This window comes from Ahaetulla prasina, chromosome 2 (genome assembly GCF_028640845.1).
Source record: "Ahaetulla prasina isolate Xishuangbanna chromosome 2, ASM2864084v1, whole genome shotgun sequence".
NCBI classification, from domain to species: domain Eukaryota; kingdom Metazoa; phylum Chordata; class Lepidosauria; order Squamata; family Colubridae; genus Ahaetulla; species Ahaetulla prasina.
This window is the reverse complement of record NC_080540.1, coordinates 11565563-11588708: the sequence shown is the minus strand read 5'-3', so window position 1 is coordinate 11588708 and position 23146 is coordinate 11565563. Positions and strand designations below refer to the sequence as shown.

The window sequence follows — 23146 nt, the reverse complement described above, 5'->3', positions numbered from 1 at the left end:
ATTATTGCAATTAAAGCTGAAGTAGTCTTTAACAGGAAGGTCATTACAATAGATGATTCTATGAGTTAAACTTAGGTCTTGTCGAAGGCGACGGAGTTCCAAGTTTTCTAAGCCTAGGATTTCAAGTCTGGTGGGATAAGGTATTTTGTTGTTTAAATAACAAAACTAGAACAGTAAAGGAAATGAAGCCAGACTCTTTTACCTCATAGGACGAAATCACAGTTTTCATTCAGAAAAGGCAAAACCATAATCTTAGGAAGACCTGATACGTCTTTGATGTTACATTTAATTACAAAAGGAAACATCATACAAGATTAAGAATAACAAAATAGACGGAAAGCCTTCAAAACTGACAGAAGCTATGGTTAGAAACAACAAAAGCTTAGTTAATTGCCTTGCCTCTGCACCTCCCCCACTTTGCTCATCAAAGGCAAGCATGGCATCCACTTGTCCTTCACCTTGGTCAGACTCAGAGGCCCAGAGATTCATTCCCTGGCTCCGGCCTTGCCCTGAACCCTCCGGCTGCTCGCTTTCGTCTCGGACGGATCAGGGAACACACCATTCCCCGACTCCAGCTTTGTCCTGTAGCCTTCGCCCACTTGCCATTTGCCTTGGCCGGGTTGGGGAATGTGCAAGCTTTAGTCTTCCCTGGGGCCTCCGTCCACATGCCACCCACTCACCCTCCACCTCGCTCATCTTCATCCACAACTTAGTGGGGGTCTCCGGTGAGGCAAGGTTCCCAGTAGTTTTCATCTGCCTTCGGAGCAGCTCTGCTGAGAAGCTGTCCCTCCGGTGCAGCATGTCATTCTCCTGGCTGGGTCTGGTAATCGGGGGCGTGTGCGCAGCCGGCATGAAGAACAGGGCAGCGGTGGGACTTCTTGAGGCCTCTTTTTCAGCCTGTAGTTTTTGGTAGATTTCAGCGCAAGAAGCCTGTTGCTGGCTCATTTGTGGGTGGCAAAGAGGTGGGGCTGGAAGCGTCTTACACCAAAAAAGAGGCAGTGGCTACAGGCGTCTTGCATCAAAAACTACAGGCCAAAAAAGAGGCCTAAAGAAGTCCTGTAGCTGTCATTGCTGCCCTGTTCTTCATGCCTGCCGCATACACGCACCCATTGTCAGACCCGGTCAGGAGAATGGCATGTGGTGCTGGAGGGACGTCATCGCCGTGGAGTTGCTCGGAAGGCATCTCGACTGTGGTGTCTCTTTAAGGTAGTTCGACTTGGGGTGAAGGGGGACCATAAAGGGACAGGCTGTGGGAGCTGCCTTTTCTGCAGGTTCTGTGGGCCTGGTTTAGTGGCGGGGTTCATGTGACTGAGTGGGTGTAGCCAACTCAATGTCACTCAAAGCAAGGTGCCGCCCAACCTTGCCGTGAGTGATGTCGAGTTGGCCACACCCACTCATTCATATGACCGCCGCCAACCAAGCCATGCCCACAGAACTGGTAGTAAAAAAACCTGAATCCCACCACTGTTTAAAGCTGATGCAGCGCCTGGTAATGTTGTGAAGCTAAGTAGGATCAAACTTCACCCTTCAAGCTTCCCTCAGTTGTAAAGTTAGTTTTGGAGAGTTTTCTGCACCTCCAAGATGAAGAACTGCCTCGAGTAGTCTTTGCTGATCCTGTAGGGAGATGATCTTGTTGCCTGATGGAACATTGTGTTCTCCCCACGGATGCTTTCCCTTGGTTTAGTTCTTGCAAAGGAAGCTCCAGGCTCAGTTCTAGTGACGATGAGAAAATCCCTGTGAAACCTCAAAGGACAGACTGGGGCTGATCATCCTGGAGAAAAATTAATTAAAAAACCTTTAAAACATCAGATAGGGACAGACTGAGCGTATTTTCAGTCTTCTGTCAGTAGATGGAGCTCTAACACTACACTGGAAATCCTCCACTCTAAGAGCTGCATTGGTGGTGGCTGAGATCCGACATCCTACGGGAGTGATAGAGTTAAAACCACCGAAGATTGCTAGAAAGGCTCTAGACCAGAAAAGCGGAGATGGGGAGGGGATCTTCCACTTTCGTTTCCCAGAGGCGATGGGCGGAGTGGAGGGTGGCTTTTCCCAGGGTCCAAGCAGCAGCTGGAAGGTGAGTCGTGGTCAGGTCTGAAAAGTTGGGGCCGCCTGGTTTCCTCCGCTGTGTAAAAGCAGAGTATTCCGCCATTGCTGCAGTCCTTAAAACTGATGCCCCCAATTTTCTGCTGGTTGGAAAGTTTAAAAAGTCTCCTTCAAATTAAAAAGAATTCCTTGGGTATTTTACAGGCATGTTCTTTTCTTGGCAACATTATGGGACTGATCTGCCACTGGTCTCTTCTGGGATTTTACTTTCTTTTACTTCCATGAACAGGAATAGAATTGGGGATAGAATAGACGCTGATCGGAAGTTTCTCTTTAATTCCAGGTTTCTTCTCTCTTTCATTAGTTTCCAATCATTCTTTCTTGTCCTGACCTCTGGTGCTTTGGAGAATAATTTGACTCCCTCTTCTTTATGGCAGCCCCTCAAATACTGCTATCTTATCATCCCTAATTCTGCTTTTCTTTAGATTAGCCAGATCCAAAACCTGCATCCGTTCTTTATATGGTTTAGTTTCTAGCTCTTTGATCATCTTAGCTGCTCTTCTCTGAACTTTTTCCAAAGTCTCATCAGCTTTTAAGTAGTATGGTGAGCCAAATTGGTTGCAGTTTTCCAGGTGTGGTCTTACTAGTGTTTTCGAAACCAGCAGTAATACTTCACATGATCTTGATTCTATGCCTCTGTTTATACAACTCAGGATTGCACTAGCTTTTTTTTAACTTCTGCTGCATGTTGCTGGCTCATATTCAAATGATCATTCACTAGGACTCCAAGGCCCCTCTCACGGTTATGGTTTTCTTGCCTCTTTCCCACTGCAGGGCTAAAGCAAACCAAGGGTGTCCCTGCCAGGGCTACCAGCGATAGAACGGGAGCAGAATCATGAGGGAAGGGGCTATTCTGGCCATCGCCAGCATCAGGGCACTGCAGGCCTAGCCGTGGCCCCAACAGTATCCTTGGCTCCCCATCTGCACAAGGCCCGCATGGAGACTGGTGGCCTTGCAGGGCCCAAGGGGGGCTGCGGCCGCAGGAAGGATGGAAAGGATCATGCAGGAGGCAGCGGTTTCCTTCCTGGTAGGGAAGTCTGGGCAAGGAAGCTGGTGCTCCACAGGGCAGGCTGCCTGTGTACAGGTTTTCTATCCGTAAATTAAAAGCACCTTCCAAGCTGACAGTCTTAACTGTGGCTAATTTTTTGGGGAGGGCTTATAGGATGAGCCTCGGTGGTGCAGTGGTTAGAATGCAGTACTGCAGAATACTTCTGCTGCCTGCCGGCTGCCTGCAATTTTGCAGTTCAAATCTCACCAGGCTCAAGGTTGACTCAGCCTTCCATCCTTCCGAGGTGGGTAAAATGAAGAGCCAAATTGTTGGGGGCAACAGGCTTACTCTGTAAACTGCTTCGAGAGGGCTGAAAAGCATTGTGAATTGATATATAACTCTAAGCGCTATTGCTATTTAGTGCAAAAAAACCCCTAGGGCTTATTTTCTGGTTGGGTTTCGTTTTTGGGGAAATACGGTAGATGTCTTCGGAAGCAACATCTGTGGACACTTTAAGGTTTTCGTCTGTATTTCATTCCATATATTCCTCAACTTATGATCACAATCGGGCCAAAATTCCTCTTGCTAAGTGAAACATATATTAAATGAGTTTACCCTGTTTTACAACCTTTCTTGTCACACTTCTTAAGTGAATCACTGCAGTAGTTAAATCAATCAAACTTTCCAAGTGACTCTGGCTTCCCCATTGAGTTTGCTTGTCAGAAGGTCGAGAAAGGGGGTCACATTACCCCAGGGCACTGGGCTATAATATAAATATGAGTCATAAATATGAATCAATTGCCAAATGATTGAATTTCCATCACATGACCATGGGGATGCTGCAAGACTCATAGGTGGAAAAAAACGGGTTATAAGTTACTTTTTTAGTGCTGTTAATAACTTCAAACAGTCACTGAAAGAACTGTTGTAAGTGAAGGACTATCTGAACAGGTAGTCCCGAGGTTACAAGTGTTTCCTTAGGGAACATTCAAAGTTACACGTTAAGCGCCCCCTAGTGTTTATGAACAAGTCCCAAAACCATGAATCTTGCAAAATGTTACACGGAATTGTAAAAACTCTTCTCCTTCTTAACAGATGAGAGACAAGGGAGAGAATAACAAGAACAAAGATTTGGCTTGGAAAAAATAGAGTATGTGGAACTGACGCAAACATTACCTAAGAAGTCAAGGGGGATAATATCGGAATAACGAAAAAGTTGAAATAACTGGCAGTAAGTCGGAAGGAAAATGTTCCCTGGACAGCCAAAATGGGGACACACAAGAGGACTCGCCCTGGGGAGAAACTCTTTGGATGTCCGGATTGTGGGAAAAGTTTCACTTGCAATTCTAGCCTGATCATCCACAAAAGATCTCACATGGGAGAGAAACCATATGAGTGCTGTGATTGTGGAAAAAGTTTCACTTGGAATTCCCAACTGGTGATTCACCAGAGGACTCACACAGGAGAGAAACCATATGAGTGTCCGGATTGTGGGAAAAGTTTCCAGAAGAATTCCCACCTGGTGGATCATCAGAGGACTCACACAGGAGAGAAACCATATAAGTGCTGTGATTGTGGGAAATGTTTCAGTCTGAGTTCCATCCTCTTCAAACATCGGAAGACTCACACAGTAGAAAAACCATATGAGTGTTCTGATTGTGGGAAAAGTTTCAGTCAGAATTTCTACCTAGTGAAACACCAGAAAACTCACACAAGAGAGAAAACGTATGAGTGTCTAGATTGTGGGAAAACCTTCAATCAGAATGATAACCTCGTGAGACACCAGAGGACTCACACAGGAGAGAAACCATATAAATGTCGTGATTGTGGGAAATGTTTCTCTCAGAATTTTAACCTGGTAATACACCAGAGGATTCACACAGGAGAGAAACCATATAAATGTTGTGATTGTGGGAAATGTTTCACTTGGCATTACAGCCTAGTGATACACCAGAGGACTCACACAGGAGAGAAACCATATAAGTGCTTGAACTGTGGGAAAACTTTCAGTCAGAATTCCCATCTGCTGAACCACCACAAAACTCACACGGGAGAGAAACCATATGAGTGTCCGGATTGTGGGAAAACTTTCCGTCAGAATTCCCACCTGGTGAAACATCAGAGGACTCACACAGGAGAAAAAACGTATGAATGTCCAAATTGTGGGAAAAGTTTCCAGCAGAATTACAACCTGTTGGAACATCAGAGGACTCACACAGGAGAGAAACCATATAAATGTCCAGATTGTGGGAAATGTTTCTCTCGGAATTCTAGCCTGCTGAAACACCAGATGATTCACAAACGACAGAAACCATATGAATGTCCAGATTTTGGGAAAAGTTTTAGTCGGAATATCAACCTGGTTAGTCACCAGAGGATTCACACAGGAGAAAAACCATATGAGTGTCCAGATTGTGGGAAACGTTTCAGTCAGAATTCCCACCTGGTGAAACATCAGAGGACTCACACAGGAGAAAAGCCATATGAGTGTCTTGAATGTGGGAAAAGTTTCAGTCAGAATTCCCATTTGGTGATACATTGGAGGACTCATACAGGAGAGAAACCGTATGAATGTCCGGATTGTGGGAAAGATTTCAGTACGAGGTCTAGTCTTATAAATCATGTAAGGTTACACATAGGGGAGTAATCATTCAACTACCCAGATTGCAGACAATTATTATTTTGTACAACATTGCTCCCTTATCACATACAAGAAATTGCAGTTGAGGCAAAACTTGATGGGTATAGAGGAATCTTGAATTTTGATTCTTGTCTCTCATTTGTAACCCAGCTGAGCAAGTTACCATTTAATTTTTTGCATGGTTCTTTTTAATGAAACAGATCTTAGTATCAAACATGAAGGGTGGGATAGGGTAGGGTGATTAGGTATGTTTGCCACCTTGAGTTATTTCTGCCTATAATAAATGGGGATAAAGATATGTATTTATGTATTTTTATTCCGTAACAAAATGTATCTCCCAACCCAACTCGTATGACTCCACATCGTTTACAACAATAAAACCTTATTACAGAAACCAATAAACAGGTGGCAAAATGCAAAGCCTCTGCATTTAAAGTGTACTTGCCCTCTAAATACAGAGCATTTCTAGTAAAGTTGATGGCATTTTGATGATCTGGGAATCCCCAAAAGGTGATTGTTGCTTTTGTCCAATTTGGTACTCTAACCAGGCCTCCTTGCCTTACTAATTATATTCATGTCAGCTGCCATTCCTGCTGAAAATGGTTATCTTTCTCCTTGCAAGGAATCAATTTGGAGAAGTTAATCGCAGTATTAGCTTAAAAGGGATGAGGAGCATGTTGAATTGCCCTTTAAAGGAACGAATCCAGTGCAGCTCCACTACAAAGATGTTAGCTGGGCAATCTAGGGATACCTGTTACTCTTTCCTTCCTTCCTTTTTTCCTACCTAGTTTCTTCTCGCCTGTTGTGTCTTGCTCGCTTTCCCCGCAGCCGGGTCCCTCTTATCTCCTGCTGAACACTGAGGAATGTCCTGGCATGCCTCCAGGCCCTAGCCCTGGCACCATGCCCAGACAGGCCGAGCAAGAAGGGCCTGACGTGCCTCCAGCCCCCAGCCCTGGCTCCATGCCCAGGCAAACGGAGCAACTAGACCCCTCCCCCTCCCCCACAGCATGTGAGCCTGAGGAATGTGAATTACCAACAACTGGAGCCTGGAGAGATCCTCGCTTCAGGAGAATTGATAGGCGACGTCAGCAAAAGGAAGGGAGGGGCAGGCCTGGATAAGTGCTGAGTCATGGAGCCACACCCCATGGCCTATATAAAGGATCTGCTTTCTGGCATTCTCTGAGTCAGGCAAAGTCTACCTTGGATTGCTGAAGTCACTTCCTGGTCTGCTGCCTGCCTTGAGAACTTTGCTAGGACTTTGGCAGAGCTGCAGAGGCACGCCTGATACGGACTTCCCCGACCCAGCCATCAGCGGAGGAGTGGGACACGACATCGCCTCTCCTACTCCTCCAAAATATCTTAATCTGCAGAAATGCCTTCAACTCCTCTGGCAGGAAAACCCTTCATGCATAAGAAACTGCTGTTGAAGGTATCAAGCCGGTCATGATGCCAAGTTTAGCTCAGGCTGGTAAAGCCTGTTATTAAGCCTGTTATTAAGAACACAGAGCCTGTAATTACTGCAGGTTCGAGCCCGGCCCAAGGTTGACTCAGCCTTCCATCCTTTATAAGGTAGGTAAAATGAGGACCCAGATTGTTGGGGGGGCAATAAGTTGACTTTGTAAAAATATACAAATAGAATGAGACTATTGCCCTATACATTGTAAGCCGCCCTGAGTCTTCGGAGAAGGGCGGGGTATAAATGTAAACAAAAAAAAAAAGTGTCCGGAAGGAGGGACATGACTCTTCCAGCCCTCTCTTGAGCTGGGAATAGAAATATGGGTATTTCTTGGGTTGTGACAGCAATTGGTGCCAGAATTTCCATTGCTATGCAATGAGGTTATAAAAAAATACATCATGGGACTACATTGCTTAGTGAGGGCAATCCTGGCAGTTCCAGTGGCCGTGGCTATTCTAGCACCCTGTGGGTCATTAAGTGAGGACCTCATGTGATTTGGATGTAGGAAGAGGTAGGTGACCCAGGGAAGCAGGCCAGGAGCTGAGAGTTACGGGCAAGTGGGTGGTCCCCAGGCCTGCTCCTTTCTGGCCCTGGGAGAGAAATTGAGAGCCAACTATTAAAGCCCAGGACTCTTTAGATCAGCTTCCTACAAACTAGCACCCTCCAAATCTTTTGCCCAAACTGCCTGGGAATATTCAATGCTGGAATCGACTCCTCCGGAAATTGGCTCCTCAGAGCAATCCTGCCCTCTAGTGAGATTTAGGCTCTGCAAGAATGCAGATGGAAAAATTATTACTCCTATCCAGAAGTGTTTGGAAGCAATGGCTAGTTGGGGGAGGGGAATTTAATGTTTTCTCCCATATTTCATTCTTTTATGAATGGGATGAAGCTGGGAATCCTTTAAAGCTGATGCAGAGCCTGGTATTCTTGTGAAGCTAAGTAGAATCAAGCTTCACTCTTCAAGCTTCCCTCAGTTGTAAAGTTAGTTTTGGGGAGTTTTCCTGCACCCCCAAGATGGAGAACTGGCTGGAGTAGTCTTTGCTGATCCTGTACGGAGGTGATCTTTCTTGTTGCCTGAAGGCACATTGTGTTCTCCCACAGATGCTTTTCCTTGGTTTAGTTCTTGCAAAGGAAGCTCCAGGGTCAGTTGCAGTGATGATGATGAGGACTCCCCTGTGAGACCCCAAAGGATAGACTGGGGCTAGATCATTGGTGAAATCCAATTTTTTTTACTACCACTACTGTGGGCGTGGCTTGGTGGGTGTGGTGTGGCTTGGTGGATGCGGCAGGGGAAGACTACTACAAAATCCCCATTCCCTTCCCACTCCTGGGGGAAGGTTACTGCAAAATCCCCATTTCCTCCCAATCAGTTGGGACTCAGGAAGCAGAGAATAGATGGGGGCGGGGCCAGCCAGAGGTGGTATTTGCTGGTTCTGCGAACTGCTCAAAATTTCCGCTACTGGTTTTCCAGAACTTGTCAGAACCTACTGGATTTGACCCAGTAGGCTAGATCATCCTGGAGAAAAGTTATGGATGTGATGCAGGGGTGAAATGTAATTTTTTTTTACTACCGGTTCTGTGGGTGTGGCCAACTTTTTTTTTTTTTTACTTTTAAAAGAATTTTTTCGACAACCTCTTCGGCTGAAGAAATTGTAAAAAGATGTTTTTAAAAGCCTGTGATGATCAGGCAACTCAGCTGGGATTGCCAGAGGAAAAAATGCTTTTAAAGGGTTCTGATGATTCCAGCTGAGCCACGCTATCATCACGGCCTTTTTTTTTTGACTTTTAAAAGCATTTTTTGGGTCCAAGAAAAATGATGATCACGTGGCTCAGCTGGGGCTAAGGGGGTGGGCAGTGACTTTTGCTTCCGGTTCTCCAAACCACCCACCACCATCACTAACAGATTGGGAGATCCGGTCCAAACCAGGAGCATTTCATACCTGATGTGATGGCTAAGACTGGAAAATGGCACTTCATTAGGAAAACCTTAAAAGCATCAGATAGGGATGGGATGAGCATATTTTCAGTCTTCTGTCACTAGATGGAGCTCTAACACCACAGCAGGCCTGGAAAATCATCTGTCTCATAGCAGCATTGGTGGTGGCTGAGATCCAATATCCAAGGCGAGTGATAGAGTTAAAACAAGTGAGTATTGCTAGAAAGAATGTTGACTATGAATGTCGAGCAGAGGATGGAGCTGGCAGTCGTGCTCTTCCCAGGATCGAAGCAGCAGCTGGAAGGCGAGTTGAAGGCAGGGAGAAAGGAAAAAAAACGGGAGCAAGACTTTGGCTTCCTCCAAGGTGTAAAAGCAGAGAAGGAACTAGGCTGTTACATATTCCTTCCCAGCCCAGATTTTATTCCACTGTTGCTGCAGGCTTTAAAACTGATGTTCGCAATATTTGCTGCTGGAAGATTTAAAAAGTCTTCAAGCTAAGATTGATTCCTTGGGATTTTATGGACATGGTATTTTCTTGGCACCATGAATGAATGAATGAATGAATGAGCTGGAATGGACTTTGGAGGTCTCCTAGTCCAGCCCCTAGGAGAACCTATACCATTTCAGGTAAGTAAATGTCCACTCATCTTAAAAACTTCCAGTGATGGAGCTCCCATGATTTCTGAAGGCAAAGCTGTTCCGTTGGTTAATTGTCCTCACAGTAAGGAAATTTCTCCTTAATTCCAGGTTACTTCTCTCTTTGATCAGTTTCCATCCATTGTTTCTTGTCCTGCCCTCTGGTGTTTTGGAGAATAATTTGACTCCTTCTTCATTGTGGCAACCCCTCAAGAACTGGAATACTGGTATCATACTCCCCCACTCCTTCTTTTCTCTAGACTAATCAAACCCACTGGTCCTTTCTGGGACTTTACTTTCTTTTACTTCCACTTTTAGCTCCTATTGGAGCTTCATCAATGTATTAACCACGTTGAACTGTTCTTAAGCCAGAATTTTTTTTAAAAAAAAATAGCTGTTAAGGATCTTTTGTGAGGTTCAGTTGTGCAGGAAGTCCTTGCTTACCAATCACACTTGGCCAATAAAAATCTATTCTATTCTATTCTATTCTATTCTATTCTATTCTATTCTATTCTATATGAATAGAAATGGTATAGGAGAACCTATACCATTTCAGGTAAGTAAATGTCCACTCATCTTAAAAACCTCCAGTGATCTCTTCTTTTCTATTCTTTAGAGTAGAAATAGAAGGGGCGTGATTTTCAGCCTTTTGTCGCTAGATGGCGGTCTTCAAAGAAGCGACACTCGCGCCTAGAAAGCAGCGAATACAGTACCGTAGCGGCATTGCTAGTCTACTGGGGAGGAGGGGCGGGAGGGAATGAAGAGGCTGAGCTGGAACGAATGGAAACGATAGAGTGTTGGATTGCTAGAGCGGATTTTGGAGAAGTGTACAGGAACCTCCTTTTCCGGCTGTCCCACCGGAGGGTGATGTCGTCGGCGGAGCCTCTCGTGCCGTTTCGAAGGGTCGGAGCTGCTCCTGGGAGGTGAGTGGAGGGAAGGTCGGAGGAGAAGCCAGGAGCAAGTCGGGCCCTTTGGCTTCCTCCCTGTTGTAGGTAGAAGCAGCGAAGGGAGGGAGCTGAAATAGGTGGAATGCTGCTGCAAATTCTTTCTCTCCCCAAATGTTTTTATCCTTTTGCTCCATGATTTGAAGCAGCTGCCTGTGATTTTCTGCTGGGAGATTTTTTTAACGTGTCATGTTATTGACAAGTTGCTTTCCTGGCAAGCGAGGGGTTTCATGGGCAAAAGGGAGGCTTTCAATCTTGCATAGGATTTGGGCACCATTCTCATCTGTTAATGTCCCCCACCTTTCCAAAACTGGATCAAAGAAAATGGAGTTAATGCATTTCTGGGGCATTTTGCACACCGAAGTACACATGATTGTTTACGTGAACAAATGCTTCGTTGTGTGTTTCTGTGTGACTAGACATGCATATGGTGTGGTTTACTACCATTCTTCATACAACGCCTTCAAACGTTCCTTGGAAAAGGGTTTTAGTTTAGTTCCCCAAATACAGGCAGCTTCTTTTCAAGCTCCCGTTTTCTAGACCTTGCTGTGCAGGTGTCTCCCTCCCTTTGGCTTCATGAGATTTCTGTGATCTGCAGGCCCTGCTGCCCCAAGAGTATCCTTGGCCATCCATCTGGGACCAAGGGTATTTGCAGTTGCAGAAAAGATGGAAAGGCCCCACAGGAGTCAGTGGTCTCCTTCCTGGTGGGGAAGCACTATCACTGAAGAGATTGGGTAATGCAGGAGGCAGGATGGGGGTAATGCCATCGCATGGCCCCTGCGCACTCTGCCCCTGCCATCCAACGTTGTCCTCTAGCACTCCTCTAGCTTTGCCCATCCATGATGGTTCGCTTTACTGCACGCGTCAGAAAAGAGGCAAGAAACCCACTCAAGGCTCTGTCCGTTGCTGCACCAAAGCGCCAACTCAATGAGACGGGATTTATTTTTCTGCAGACTGTTTCAAGAGGGTTTGCTGAATTTACTCAGGGCGGTGAATTGAGTCTTGGTGCCTCAACTGAGTTTCTTGCCTCTTTCCCACTGCAGGAGTAAATCAAAGAAGCGTGTCCTGGCCATGGCCACTGGCGATAGAATGGGAGTGAAAGCATGAGGGAAGGGTCTCGTTTTCAGGGAAGCACGGTCGATGTGTTCGGAAGCAACATGGGTAGGCACTTCAAGGTTCTGTTTTGTATGTCATTCCAGGTAATCCTCAATTTACGATCACTGTCGAGCCCAAAACTTCTGTTGATAAGTGAAACTTGTATTAAGTCAGATTGCCCCATTTTACGACCTTTCCTGGCGTAATTGTTAAATGAATCACTGCAGTAGTTAAATCAATCAAACTGTTGAAGTGAATCTGGCTTCCCCATTGACTTTATATGTCAGAAGGTTGCGGAAGGGGGTCACGTTACCCCAGGGCACTGGGATATAATATACCGTATTTTTCGGAGTATAAAATGCTCCGGAGTATAAAACACACATTAGTTTTTGGGCAGGAAAACAAGAAAAAAGAATTCTGCCTCTGCCTACCGGCATCCATCGATATTCCTCTGGCTAGCATCCTTGCAGCAAACAGCGAACAGCCTGGTCAGCTTCAGCACATTATTGCAGCCTGATCCAGCACAAGCAGCTGATTGGTGGGTGGACCGGCGTCCCAGAATACCCCCAATCAGCTGTTCCAGGCTGTAGGGATAGCCACAGCCCATTGCCGCCTCCACGCGTCGCATTTACAGCCTCTGCACGCTCCATTTTAGACCCGTTCCACGTTTAGGGGATCGCTACAGCACATTGTCGGCTCTGCGCATCACATTTTGAGGCTCTGCATGCCCCAATTTTGGCCTCTGCGTTGTGTTTTTGGCCGGTTCCAGGCAGCACAGAGGCGAAAAACGGGGCATGTGGAGGCCAAAACCATGACGCATGGAGGCGACAATCGGTAGTGATGTGCTATGGTGATCCCCACAGCCTGGAATGGGACTAAAATGGAGCATACGGAGGCCGAAAACGCAATGCGCGGAGACTGAAAACGGCCAGCAGGTGGGGGCCAGCGGGTGGGCAGGGCTTCAGCAACATTCACTGTATAAGATGCACCACAATTTTCACCCACTTTTAGGAGAGAAAAAAGTGTGTCTTATACTCTGAAAAATACGATAAATATGAGTCATAAATATGAGTCAATTGCCAAGCGACTGAATTTTCATCACATGACCATGGGGATGCTGCAACATTGGTAGGTGTGAAAAAACCTGGTTAAAAGTTACTTTTTTAGTGCTGTTATAACTTCAAACAGTCACTGAAAGAACTGTTTTAAGTGGAGGACTACCTGTACTGGTTGTCCCCAGGTTATGAGCATTCCCCTAGCGAACGTTCAAAGCTACGTAATAAGTGCCCCCTAGCATTTACCAAGTCCCAAAACCACGAATCTTGCAGCACCATGGCAGTTGTTTGCCCTTACGAACAACTGCAAAGGCTCTGCAACATTCGTCCTGCACGTTGCCAGCCAAAATGCAGCTTCTGAGGGGTGAATCAGCCCCTCCAGAGCTCCATTCAGTTCTCCACTGGTTGTTCCTGGCACGTTGCAGGATGAAATGGAGCTTCTGAGGAGAGAATCCTCCAAAAAGTTTAAAAACTCTTCTCCTTCCACAGCAGATGAGAAACAAGGGAGAGAATAACAAGACCAAAGTTTTGACCTGGAAGAAATAAGGGTATGTGGAACTGAAGCAAACATTATCTAAGATTCAAGGAGGAAGATCCAAATAAACAAAACGTGGAAATAAGTGGAAGTCAGTGGGAACAAAAAGATTCTTTGGACAGCCAAAATGGACAAGTATTAATGAAAGTCTTTCACGAAGGAAAGACTGGCATGAATCAAAAACCTCCAAGTAATAGATCAGAAATATTTTTGGCCTCCTCAAGAGTCCAAGAATATCAGTGGGGGAAAACCCCTACAGACCTGCCTATTATGGACAAGAGGATCCACCCAGTGAAAACCCATACAAATACTCGGAGTGTGGCGAAAGCTTTATTGAAAAAACCTTCCACATGATTCATGGAAGCACCCATACCGAAGAGAAGTGTACTAGTGCTCCCAGTGTGGCAAAAGATTTAGCATGCAGACCAATCTGGTGAGACACAAGAAGACTCAAACTGGGGACAAACTCTTTGAATGTCCGTCTTGTGCAAAAAGTTTCACTAAGAATTCTGACCTGGTGATACACAAAAGGACTCACACAGGAGAGAAACCATATGAGTGTCCAGATTGTGGGAAAAGTTTCAGTCAGAATTCCCACCTGGTGATTCACCAGAGGATTCATTCAGGAAAGAAACCATATAAGTGCTGTGATTGTGGGAAAGGTTTCTCTCAGAATTCGAGCCTGGTGGAACACCAGAGGACTCACACAGGAGAGAAACCATACAAGTGTCCAGATTGTGAGAAAAGTTTCAGTCAGAATTCCAACTTGGTAATTCACCAGAGGACTCACACAGGAGTGAAACCATATGAGTGTCCAGAATGTGGGAAAAGTTTCAGTCAGAATTCTAACCTGGTGATTCACCAGAGGACTCATACAGGAGAGAAACCATATGACTGTCTAGATTGTGGGAAAAGTTTCAGTCAGAATTCCCACCTGGTGAGACATCGGTTGAGTCACACAGTAGAAAAACCATATAAATGTTTGGATTGTGGAAAAGGTTTCCAGGATAATTTCAACCTGATGAGTCACCAGAGGACTCATATGGGAGAGAAATCATATGAGTGTCCAGATTGTGGGAAAAGTTTCAGTCGGAATTCCAATCTGGTGAGACATCGGATGACTCACACAGTAGAAAAACCATATAAGTGTTTGGATTGTGGGAAAAGTTTCCAGGATAATTCCAATCTGGTGATTCACCAGAGGACTCATACAGGAGAGAAACCATATGAGTGTCCAGATTGTAGGAAATGTTTCAGTTGGAAATCCTACCTGGTGAGACATCGGATGACTCACACCGGAGATAAACCATATGAGTGTTTGGATTGTGGGAAAAGTTTCCAGGATAATTCCAACCTGGTGATTCACCAGAGGACTCATACGGGAGAGAAACCGTATGAGTGTCCAGATTGTAGGAAATGTTTCAGTCAGAATTCCCACCTAGTGGAACATCGGAGGACTCACACAGGAGAAAAACCATACGAGTGTCTTGAATGTGGGAAAAGTTTCAATCAGAATTCCCATTTGGTGATACATTGGAGGACTCATACAGGAGAGAAACCGTATGAATGTCCGGATTGTGGGAAAGATTTCAGTAGTAGGTCTAGCCTTATAAATCATGTAAGGTTACATATAAGGGAGTAACCATTCAGCTACCCAGATTGTAGACAAAGTTTGTTTTGCACAAAATTCCTCCTTTATCACACACAAGAAATTGCACTTAAGGCAAAATTTGATGCGCGTAGAAGAATCTTGAATTTTGGTTCTTGACTCTCATTTGCATCCCAGCTGAGCAATTTATCATTTAATTTCTTGTATGATTATTTTTGGAATAGAATGGAATTTTTGAATTTTGAACATGTGACAATGGGGATGCTGCAATGATATGATAAAAATGGTCATAAGTTATTTTTTTCAGTGCTGTTTTAACATCACATGATCGCTAAATAACATAACATAGTAACAGAGTTGGAAGGGACCTTGGAGGTCTTCTAGTCCAACCCCCTGTCCAGGCAGGAAACCCTACACCATCTCAGTCAGATGGTTATCCAACATTTTCTTAAAAATTTCCAGTGTTGGAGAATTCACAACTTCTGCAGGCAAGTTGTTCCACTTATTGATTGTTCTAACTGTCAGGAAATTTCTCCTTAGTTCTAAGTTGCTTCTCTCCTTGATTAGTTTCCACCCATTGCTTCTTGTTCTACCCTCAGGTGCTTTGGAGAATAGTTTGACTCCCTCTTCTTTGTGGCAACCCCTGAGATATTGGAACATTGCTATCATGTCTCCCCTAGTCCTTCTTTTCATTAAACTAGAAATACCCAGTTCCTGCAACTGTTCTTCATATGTTTTAGCCTCCAGTCCCCTAATCATCTTTGTTCCTCTTCTCTGCACTCTTTCTAGAGTCTCAACATCTTTTTTACATCGTGGCGACCAAAACTGAATGTAATATTCCAAGTGTGGCCTTACCAAGGCATTATAAAGTGGTACTAACACTTCACGTGATCTTGATTCTATCCCTCTGTTTATGCAGCCCAGAACTGTGTTGGCTTTTTTGGCAGCTGCTGCACACTGCTGGCTCATATCTAAATGGTTGTCCACTAGGACTCCAAGATCCGTCTCACAGTTACTACTATTGAGCAAGGTACCACATATACGGTACCGGTGCATTTTGGGTTTTTTTGCCTAAATGTAGAACCTTGCTTTTTTCACTGTTGAATTTCATTTTGTTAGTTAGCGCCCAATGTTCAAGTCTGTCAAGATCTTTCTGTATCTTGAGCCTATCTTCTGGAGTGAAATGGAGTGGAATGAAATGTTATAAGTCCCAGACTACCTCTACCTAACTCAGTATCATAGGCTGCATGGCCTCCCCGGCTGTTCCATGTAGATGGGAAAAAGCAACAGGAACGGGCTTAACTCTGAGGGCATCCCAAATTTCAGGGCCAACACTTTTTTATTTTGCAAGCAAATAATGCAGACATAATACATGTACAGTAGAACCTCTGGTCACAAATGCTTCTGACCACCACCAAATTTCCTGTTTGTTTACAGACAACAATGTCCCACGTGTGGTCGCTGCATTAATTTTGCATTAATTTCGATCACGACCAAATTGGGTTGCGACCAAAGTTATGGAACAAATTATGGTCGTGACCAGAGGTTCTACTGTAACTCTTTAATACAAAAAAAGAGGAAAAAAATACAAATATTCCAGTGCACACACCCCCTGGAGAAAATTTTTTCCCCTTATAGTTCTTATATTTCTTCTATTGTATAACAACTACAAGATATGCAATATATTTCAATTGTGCCTTTATCCACTCCTAAACAACATATATTCTTGAGTAGGTTTATTCCCTTTGCATTCCACCAGTGGTGGGTTGCTACTGGTTCTGACCGGTTCTTAAGAACCGTTGGCAAAAATCTGGCCAAGTTCACAGAACCAGTAACGATGCCCAGCTGGCCGTGCCCCCGAACCGGTTCCCTTGGCCAAGGTTTTAAAAAAGGTTTTAAAAGGCTCCTCTGGCGATCCCAGCTGAATTGCTGATAACCAGAACCTTTAAAAAAACATGATTTCTACAAGCTCTTCAGTTGAAGAACTTGTAGAAAAAATCCTTTTAAGAGGTTGCGATCATAATTGCTACCAACCTGCCTTCCATTGAGGACCTGTATACTGCACGAATGAAGAAGAGGGCCATGAAAATATTTACAGATCCCTCGCATCCTGGACATAAACTGTTTCAACTCCTACCCTCAAAACGACGCTATAGAGCACTGCACACCAGAACAACTAGACACAAGAACAGTTTTTTCCCGAAGGCCATCACACTGCTAAACAAATAATTCCATCAACACTGTCAAACTATATACTGAATCTGCACTACTATTAATCTTCTCATCCTTCCCATCACCAATCTCTTTCCACTTATGACTGTATGACGGTAACTTTGTTGCTGGCAATCCTTATGATTTATATTGATATACTGACCATCAATTGTGTTGTAAATGTTATACCTTGATGAACGTATCTTTTTTTTATGTACACTGAGAGCATCTGCACCAAGACAAATTCCTTGTGTGTCCAATCACACTTGGCCAATAAAATTCTATTCTATTCTATTCTATTCTATTCTATTCTATTCTATTCTATTCTATTCTATTCTATTCTATCATCTGGGCTGCATCAGGCAACTTCAGCTGGGATCATCAGAGGAGCCTTTTAAAATCTTTTTTTCCTCTGGCGATCCCAGATAAGTTTCCTGATCATCACAGGCTTTTAAAATCACTTTTTTACAACCTCTTACAACAGTCCCCACCCATGCCCACCCAATCACCGCCTCCCCCATTTACCTAATTAGTGCGCCTTTCGGGCTCGCAAAACCATGGCTTCTGCAATCAGTTGCATCAGCTAGCAACTGAATCTGCCTGCCTGCAATCCATCTCCTCGGTGAGCAACTCAATCTGCCTGCCTCCAATTGGGTAAGTAAACTATTAAAAAATAGTTAATTGGGTTTTTTTTAAGGAGTTGGGTTTTAAGACAGCAATTAAAAGTTAAGGAAGTTTTAAATTTAGCTGCTTTTATCTAAAACAGGGGTCTCCAACCTTAGTAACTTTAAGGCTTGTGGACTTAAACTCCCAGAGTTCCTCAGCCACTTTCCAGTTGAAGTCCACAAGCTGTCCATTGCTTTCCATTGCTATGCAATGAGGTTATAAAAAATGATATCAAGGGTCTACATTGCTTAGTGAGGGCAATCCTGGCAGTTCCAGTGGCCATGGCTATTCTAGCACCCTGTGGGTCATTAAGTGAGGACCTCATGTGATTTGAAAGTGGGAAGAGTCCCAGGGAAGCAGGCCAACAGCTGAGAGTTACAGGCAAGTGGGTGGTCCCCGGGCCTGCTCCTTTCTGGCCCTGGGAGAGGAATTGAGAGCCAACTATTAAAGCCCAGGACTCTTTAGATCAGCTTCCTACAAACTAGCACCCTCCAAATCTTTTGTCCAAACTGCCTGGGAATATTCAATGCTGGAATCTTGACTCCTCCGGAAATTGGCTTCTCAGAGCAATCCTGCCCTCTAGTGAGATTTAGGCCCTGCAAGAATGCAGATGAAAAAATAATTACTCCTATCCAGATATGCTTGGAAACAATGTGGGGTGGGGGGGAATCCAATATTTTGTCCCATATTTCATTTCCTTCACTAATGGGATGAAGCTGGCAATCCTTTAAAGCTGATGCATCAGCTGGTAATCTTGTGAAGCTAAGTAGGATCAAGCTTCACTCTTCAAGCTTCCCTCAGTTGCAAAGTTAATTTTTGGGGAGTTTTCCTGCACCCCCAAGAGGGAGAACTGGCTGGAATAGTCTTTGCAGATCCTGTAGAGAGGTGCGCTTTCTTGTTGCCTGATGCTTTCCCTTGTTTTAGTTCTTGCAAAGGAAGCTCCAGGCTCAGCTGCAGTGACGATAAGGACATCCATGCGAGACCCCAAAGGACAGACTGAGGCTAGATCATCCTGGAGAAAATTATGGATGTGATGGCTGAGAGTGGAAAACGGCACTTCATTAGAAAAATCTTAAAAAGCATCTGATAGGGACGGAATGAGCGTATTTTCAGTCTTCTGTCACTAGATGGAGCTCTAACACCACAGCAGGCCTTTGAAAATCATCTGTCTCATAGCAGCATTGGTGGTGGCTGAGATCCTACATCCAAGGCGAGTGATGGAGTTAAAACAAGTGAGTATTGCTAGAAAGAATGTTGATTGGACGAAAGGAGCAGAGGATGGAGCCGCCGGCAGTAGTGCTCTTCCCAGGGTCGAAGCAGCTGCTGGAAGATTTGAAAAGTCTTCAAACTAAAATTGATTTCTTGGGATTTTATGGACATGGTATTTCTTGGCACCATGAATGAATGAATGAATTAATTAATGAGCTGGAATGGACCTTGGAGGTCTCCTAGTCCAGCCCCCTGTTCAAATAGGAGAACCTATACCATTTCAGGTAAGTAAATGTCCACTCATCTGTCTGTGGCTCAGGCTGCTAATGCAGTCTGTTATTAACAGCAGCAGCCTGCAATTACTGCAGGTTCTAGTCCCACCAGGCCCAAGGTTGACTCAGCCTTCCATCCTTTATAAGGTAGGTAAAATGAGGACCCAGATTGTTGGGGGCAATAAAGTTTACTTTGTATATAAATATACAAACAGAATGAAGACTATTGCTAACATAGTTTAAGCCGCCCTGAATCTTCGGAGAAGGGCGGGATATAAATGTAAATTAAAAAAAAACAAAAACCTCCAGTGATGGAGCTCCCATGACTTCTGAAGGCAAAGCTTTTCTGTTGGTTAATTGTCCTCACAATACTTAATTCCAGGTTGCTTCTCTCTCTGATCAGTTTCCAACCATTGTTTCTTGTCTTACTACCCTCTGGTGCTTTGGAGAATAATTTGACCCCCTCTTCATTGTGGCAGCCCCTCAAGAACTGGAATACTGGTATCATGTTCCCCCCAGTCCTTTTTTTCTCTAGACTAACCAAACCCATTGGTCTTTTCTGGGATTTTACTTTCTTTTACTTCCACGTTTAGCTCCTATTGGAGCTTCATCAATTTATTAACCAGGTTGAACCGTTCTTAAGTCAGCATTTTTTTTAAAAAAAAATTAGCTGTTAAGGATCTTTTGTGAGGTTGAGTTGTGTAGGAAGTCCTTGCGTATGGTTTCTTCCCTGAGCCTTCAAAGTTACTACGGCACTGTAAAAGCAGACATACTCCTGGTCCACAGATTTGTGGCCATGGTGGCGCTTCTTCGGTGACCGCACTTCAGCCCTTCCTGTGGCTCTGAACGTCCAGGAAAAGGAGTTGCACCAATTTGGGTGCTCCCACAGGTGCACGTTTATGATCCCATTTGTGACTTCCCAGCTATCTTCTGAGAAGGGGATGCTGGCAAGAAACCGCCAGCCAGTCCGGTGAAAGTGCCTTTAACAACCCACAGTGATCAGGTTGACAGCTGCAGAGGAGGAGATACAGGTTGGCACTGTCAGGTGACATGATTAATGAATGGGCTACTTTAGTGACACAGATGCCAGCCCCAATTGCGGTCAGTAAGTGAGGACTACTTGAACGGGTATGTCACAAGAGGGGTTTGGGGCAATATTTTCTGTCCTTCTTGTGAGCTGAAGACTTCCATGGGCAAAACTGGCGCTTCAAAACTTGCAGAGACTTTTGGCATCATTTCATCAGTTAAAGCCCCACATCTCTAAAAGGAGCTCAAGAGGTTTGACTGTAACCATTTTGGGACATTTTTCAGACTAAAATATGTGTGGATTTTCTCTATATATACGTTTGTATCTGTGTATATTTGTATTTGTCTCTGTGTATATATCTTATCCCTCAAACCTCCAGATATATAGTGGATATAGAATGTCTACACCCCCCTTGTAAAATGCCAGGTTCGTGGGATGTAACAAAATCAGACCTCAGAATTTTTTCCACCTTTCAGATAACTTACAATTCAATTGAAACAGAAACCAAAATCATTTACAGGGAAGAAATGACAATAGAAACTTATAACCACATGGTTTCCGAATGATGCACACCCTTAAACTAATACTTTCTTGAAGCACATTTTGGTTTTCTCACAGCATGCAGGCTTTTGGGGGAAGAGCCTCTCAGCATGGCACATCCAGCCGTGGGAATCTTTGTGGCTCCCGCCCCCGAACCTGGCCCCATGCCCGAAAGTGCCTTGGAGCCGGGCGTGCTGCCAGAAAGTGACTCAGAGCCAGGCCTGCTGCCAGAAAGTGATTTGGACAGTGAGGGGGAAGGGCCATCAGGACTTACCTCAGAAGCACCAGCCTCCCTGGCTCAGCTCCAGGAGCCAGAAGCAGGCCAGGTGAAAGAGATAACCAGGTGAAAGAGATAACCCCCAGGCCACGCCTGCAGACCCAGCTGACAGCAATCAGGTGTGGTTGAATCCTAGGTTTTCTAGACAGGAGAGAAGGGAACAACAGAAGCAGGGGAGGGGCAGGCCTAGGAAGTGCTGAGTCACACTCCACAGGATATAAAAGGCAGCAAGAGCTGGTGTGTCTCTTTGTATCAGGCAAATCCACTGGTTGACTAGAGCTGAAGGTTGTGACTCACCAGCGTCTTGGCAGCTAACGAGGGCTCTTGGCAGACGCTGGCTCTTTTGCTGCCAAAGCTTATAAGAGCCGGCTAATTAAGCCATTGTTCGGACGGAGGCAAGGACAGAACAGGAATCTTTGCCCACTAAACCAGGGGTGGGCGTGGCCAGTACGTAACGCATCTGGCCAAAGTGCCGGGAATATGACACCCATGACCTAGAACATACTTCCAAGTCAATAAAACAATGGCCTAACCAGAAAATGAAAAAAAGTTTTGGAATGGCCCAACTAGAGCCCGCTCCAGTGTTTCATTATTCTATTAATAGCATGAAGCTGGCAACCGTTTAGGGCCACACAGAAACAAAAACACTTCAAGAACTCTCAGGGCGCAGCAATTGCCTCAACCTGTGAACTTAAAATAGGGCCAAGCTTCATTCTTACAGCTTCGATCTTTTGCCAAAGCAGGTTTCCAGGAGTTCTCTTGCCCCCCTCCAGGCGAAAAACTGGCTGGAACAATCTTCACTAGCCCCCCAAGGGAGGTCCAGTTTCCGGTTGGCTGTTATACGTCATTCACCCGCCTTGGACGCTTTCCTTGGGTTTAGGCTGAGCAAGTGGGACAGTGGCTGCCCTCTTGGGAGACCTGAAAGAAAAGGTTTGGGATACATTGTCCTGCACAAAAACTATTCATGTGCTGGATACGGGTCGGATGCGACTTGATGGCAGAGAAGGAAGCACGGAATCAATGAAAACATTCTGCTTTTATGATTATATTGATAATTGAAAACAATTATTATATTGATATTGATATTGTTTCCTGATTGTTTATTTGTACCCTGTGACTATCATTAAGTGTTGTACCTTATGATTCTTGATGAACATATCTTTTCTTTTTATGTACACAGAGAGCATATGCACCAAGACAAATTCCTTGGACAATAAAAAATTCTATTCTATTCTATTCTATTCTATTCTATTCTATTCTATTCTATAATATAATATAATATAATATAATATAATATAATATAATATAATATAATATAATATAATATAATATAATAACAGAGTTGGAAGGGACCTTGGAGGGCTTCTAGTCCAACCCCCTGCCGAGGCAGGAAGCCCTACACCATTTCAGACAAATGGCTATCCAACATCTTAAAATTTTTTAGGGTTGGAGCATTCACAACTTCTGCAGGCAAGTCGTTCCACTTATTGATTGTTCTAACTGTCAGGAAGTTTCTCCTTAGTTCTAAGTTGCTTCTCTCCTTGATTAGTTTCCACCTATTGCTTTTTGTTCTACCCTCAGGTGCTTTGGAGAATAGTTTGACTCCCTCTTCTTTGTGGCAACCCCTGAGGTACTGGAACACTGCTATCATGTCTCCCCTAGTCCTTTTTTTCATTAAATTAGACATACCCAGTTCCTGCAATCGTTCTATTCTATTCTATTCTATTCTATCCTATCCTATCCTATTCTATTCTATATTTATTCTCTTGTCTTCTCTTTTTTTCTCTTCTATTCTTTAGAGTAAAAATAGAAGGGGCGTGATTTTCAGCCTTTTGTCGCTAGATGGCGGTCTTCAAAGAAGCGACATTCGCGCCTAGAAAGCAGCGAATACAGTACCGTAGCGGCATTGCTAGTCTATGGGGAGGAGGGGCGGGAGGGAATGA

The 23146-nt window shown here is 44.5% G+C and overlaps 2 protein-coding genes across 5 annotated transcripts in view; both read left to right on the top strand.

The window, feature by feature from the left end:
• Nucleotides 1–1983: 1983 nt before the first annotated feature.
• Nucleotides 1984–22434, top strand: LOC131193525 (zinc finger protein 850-like). Its single transcript, XM_058173783.1, has 4 exons — nucleotides 1984–2077; nucleotides 2881–3133; nucleotides 4190–5722; nucleotides 13924–22434. Exons 3-4 carry the CDS (start codon nucleotides 4362–4364, stop codon nucleotides 15032–15034), a joined length of 2472 nt encoding a protein of 823 aa, XP_058029766.1. The 5' UTR covers nucleotides 1984–2077; nucleotides 2881–3133; nucleotides 4190–4361; the 3' UTR covers nucleotides 15035–22434.
• Nucleotides 9321–23146, top strand: part of LOC131193485 (zinc finger protein 84-like) — a 33110-nt gene continuing 19284 nt past the window's right edge. Inside the window, exons 1-2 of one of the 4 annotated variants that reach the window (XM_058173696.1) lie at nucleotides 10513–10686; nucleotides 11751–11868. The gene's annotated coding sequence lies outside the window, so the exon portion shown is untranslated. Of the gene's footprint in view, nucleotides 9337–10512; nucleotides 10687–11750; nucleotides 11869–18972; nucleotides 19111–23146 lie in introns of those variants that run through there. The other 3 variants (XM_058173701.1, XM_058173698.1, XM_058173695.1) reach the window with 3 other exon arrangements.

Bases quoted from the DNA above. Each gene is read 5' to 3' on its own strand.
- LOC131193525 (XM_058173783.1), top strand. From the start codon at position 4,362: ATGGGGACACACAAGAGGACTCGCCCTGGGGAGAAACTCTTTGGATGT. The intron at 5,723-13,923 runs GTTACACATAGG...GATACACAAAAG, and splicing joins AGTCTTATAAATCATGTAAG to GACTCACACAGGAGAGAAAC.